The sequence below is a fragment of the Arachis ipaensis genome, chromosome B03, assembly GCF_000816755.2.
Source record: "Arachis ipaensis cultivar K30076 chromosome B03, Araip1.1, whole genome shotgun sequence".
In the NCBI taxonomy this organism is placed as follows: domain Eukaryota; kingdom Viridiplantae; phylum Streptophyta; class Magnoliopsida; order Fabales; family Fabaceae; genus Arachis; species Arachis ipaensis.
Window position 1 is genome coordinate 10,035,349 of NC_029787.2, and position 3,221 is coordinate 10,038,569.

At 35.8% G+C, this 3,221-nt stretch overlaps 1 protein-coding gene across 7 annotated transcripts in view; it reads right to left on the reverse strand.

The window, feature by feature from the left end:
- LOC107629607 (nucleoporin NUP188 homolog) overlaps positions 1-3,221 on the reverse strand; it is a 17,863-nt gene that overhangs the window by 11,964 nt on the left and 2,678 nt on the right. For 5 of the 7 annotated variants that reach the window (XM_021118099.1, XM_016332428.2, XM_021118100.1 and 2 more), the window contains 8 exons: positions 2,846-2,986; positions 2,607-2,764; positions 1,771-1,939; positions 1,574-1,672; positions 1,226-1,303; positions 1,085-1,144; positions 822-979; positions 506-707 (listed from right to left, as the gene is read on the reverse strand). In XM_021118099.1, coding sequence (XP_020973758.1) covers positions 506-707; positions 822-979; positions 1,085-1,144; positions 1,226-1,303; positions 1,574-1,672; positions 1,771-1,939; positions 2,607-2,764; positions 2,846-2,986 — 1,065 coding nt within the window. Of the gene's footprint in view, positions 1-505; positions 708-821; positions 980-1,084; positions 1,145-1,225; positions 1,304-1,573; positions 1,673-1,770; positions 1,940-2,058; positions 2,079-2,137; positions 2,259-2,606; positions 2,765-2,845; positions 2,987-3,221 lie in introns of those variants that run through there. The other 2 variants (XM_016332429.2, XM_021118101.1) reach the window with 2 other exon arrangements.

A 3,221-nucleotide genomic window follows, 5' to 3' on the forward strand; every position in this document is an offset into this window, starting at 1 on the left:
GAATAACACTTGAGACTGAAAAGATATGTCATGGTCACCAAATAATTTATAGAGAATTTTACACATTTTGCTAGTTTGGGACAGGCGAGCAAGTACAATCATCAAATTAAGTATAAATAAAATAAATACCTAAAATCAGCAGTGGTGACATTCAAGCAAATGACTTTTAACATTATTACAACACAGTATGTAAAAAATAAATAAAATCTTTCTTTCAGGAAGTCAGACCAGCCTCACTAATGTGATCAATTGGCAGTGTTTTCAGGTTACTGGATATTCCAGACCTATCCTTTCCTAAGGCAAACAACAACAATAATGACAACAACAAAGCCTTATCCCACAATGGGGTCGGCTACATGGATCAAACGATGTCATTGAACCCTATTATGTAGCATGTCTATAGTAAGACTGTTTAGAGGTAAATCTCCTTTACTAAGGCAAAGAGGAGACAAAATAGCAATATTACATAAGCAACATATAAGAAATAAAATGTATAAATCATCACCTCCCATCGCACGAGGGCAGTATCCTCTCCAACAAATTTCAAGACACGCCCACGAGTACCAGGAGGAATAAAAAAACCCTCAACTCCAGGAACTTGCACTGCCTGTCGTGCCTCAACCATATGAGAGGCATCATCTACCTGTGAATCACTGCTAATCTCGAACAAGGATGATACACCAACAGACTTATCTAGAAAGTTATACCTGTTGTAAAAATGTACTAAGAATCATTTCCAACAACTGTGGAGAAACTAGGTACTGTTGTCTTTGAGAGGCCAACGGCAGTGTCATTCCAATACATGAATTATATATACTTACACACATTCTGCAGGCCAAGTGCCTTCACAGAGGGATGACAAGAGCCGTACAAGTTCAAGTGTCCTGACAGGGAACTCGCTCTCCAGGTTGTAAAGAAGACACCGAACTGGACCATCAATAAAACTTTCCTTATCCCAAAACTGAGTACATAGTGACTCCTGAAATTTAACGAGCAAGGTTCTTAAATCAATAATTGTTCACTAACAGATATCATGCTATTGAAGCAGCGAATGACCTGAAGAACAATGATTATACATCCAAACCTCTCCATGGTAGATCTTGCAAAGAATATCCAGTATCAAAGCAGGGTTACCGTCCTCTAGCTGTACCAATTTTAGAGCAGATCAAATGAGAAAGTGATACATAATCTCCTTAAAACAAACTACAGATTTTACAATCCATACCTGAAGGTTGACCTCATAAGATGCAATAAATGCAGATATGAATGTCCTCAAGACACTGCGATAACCAGATGCTGGGCCCTAAATGGAAGTGAAAAATTATTAGCTGTACAATAATTCAGATGGCAGACCACAAAACAAAATTATGAATAAATAAAGTACAGGTACAATATCGATATTATGTGTATCGATATTAAAACATATCATGCCTATTTTGCTAACAATAAGCATAATTCAGCCAAATAAATGGTTGAATGCTTCAATATAAAATATTTTTAAGTGTAGAAAATCAATGTTTGACAAAATTTATCCACTACATCACATTATGCTACCGAACAAAGAATGACGTACATCATACTCCTTGAAGATGTCACACTCAAGAATTTCAAGACAGTAACTTAAGAATCCAGCCTCAAAGGCTTGACGAACATAACCAATGTGATCAATCTCCTGAGTGAAGAGCAAGAAAAGAGGTTATCTTTGTAATACAAAAGCTCATGCTTAAGTCATCAATAAACAACAATCTCACATATAACTCAACCACATACCATTAGCTCATTGGTCCCATTTTTACCCGGAAGTGTCAAGAGCAGATAAAGAAATACTGCCCAAGCTAGAACAAGAGGACCAGCTTCATTCATTTCAAAACCACTGAAAGTAGAAACTAGTGCATCGATCTCTTGGACATTATTCAAGGAAAAAGAACACACACCCTTCCTGTAAAAGCAAAAAGAGATTTTTACCGCACTTAACAAAAAAAATATATTTAGTTCCTAAAAGAAAAATAAAGAAAAAAATCATAAAATAAAAGCAGTCTAGTATAATATTAAGAATACCACATCCATTTCACCAAGAATGTAGAATTTGACTGAAACCCACCATCAAACCAAAACAATAAATAGCACTACACCATACCAACTCATAAGCAAACATTCCTATCCAAGGCATACATCATAGCAGCAATAGGCAAGACCAAAGAACCCTCTCAAAAGAGTCACAGAAATAAAGGCTTTGACGATCATAGCACAATAGACTTCGCTGAAAAACAGAACAGAAGTATATGAAATTTCTTGATGATTTGAGAGAAATCTGGTTATCGAACGAAATATCTAGGTATGGCAACAAGGCAAGTCCAAAAGAATGAATATCTGCCTCATGGTTGCCTAAGACCCCAACACATTATTGTCAACAACGATTTTATTTTAGGTTCCAGATAGAGAATGAGACCAAAAATTCAGCCAGTCATTGCACCAAAAATAAGGTTTTTCAAATTATGGACAAGCAAATAGTGTTTCATTGGTTGACCTATAAGAGTAAAAAGAACATACCATCCCACAATGTGTTGCTTCATAAGTAAAAAAGCAAAATAATCAAGTAGGCTGACCTATAAGGTCTTTCATCATGAACCATTTGAAGCATATTCTCCAAGTTCAGTGTTTCTATTAAAATAAGAAGCAGCTGAACTTTAGTATGGTAAGACAACTGTTGTGCTTCTGTAGTTATTGCCAGCTTCCCCAAGTTATAGTCACCAAGTAAGATCCCCTGGATCCATGAAGATTTCAGGATTAGATTATGAAGATATCACATAGCAAACTAATCAAAAGCATAAGTGTAGTAATATACCTTGTAAAGAGAACAAAACCTCTTCCATATTTCAGCACTACATGTACAAAATGAGTCATAGTATCCAAGAAAAAGGATATCTAAAATCAAGTTGTCTTCAATTAGAATCTCCTCAGACCACAGAGTAAAAAGATCAACATCCTTCAAGCATTCGACAATTTGCACATGTTGAGTCATTAAGAAATTAATATTTAGGTCATTAGAGCATTTACGTCATGAAGAAAGCAAACACGGGCAGAGAAAAATTCACATTAGAAGATATTGTTCAAACATGGAGTGTCTCACTTGCTCTATAGTGTATACTTTTATAGCATTCCAAGTCTCATAGACATGCACCAAACTAATCAACAACGCGCACAACGATAGCAAGAACACA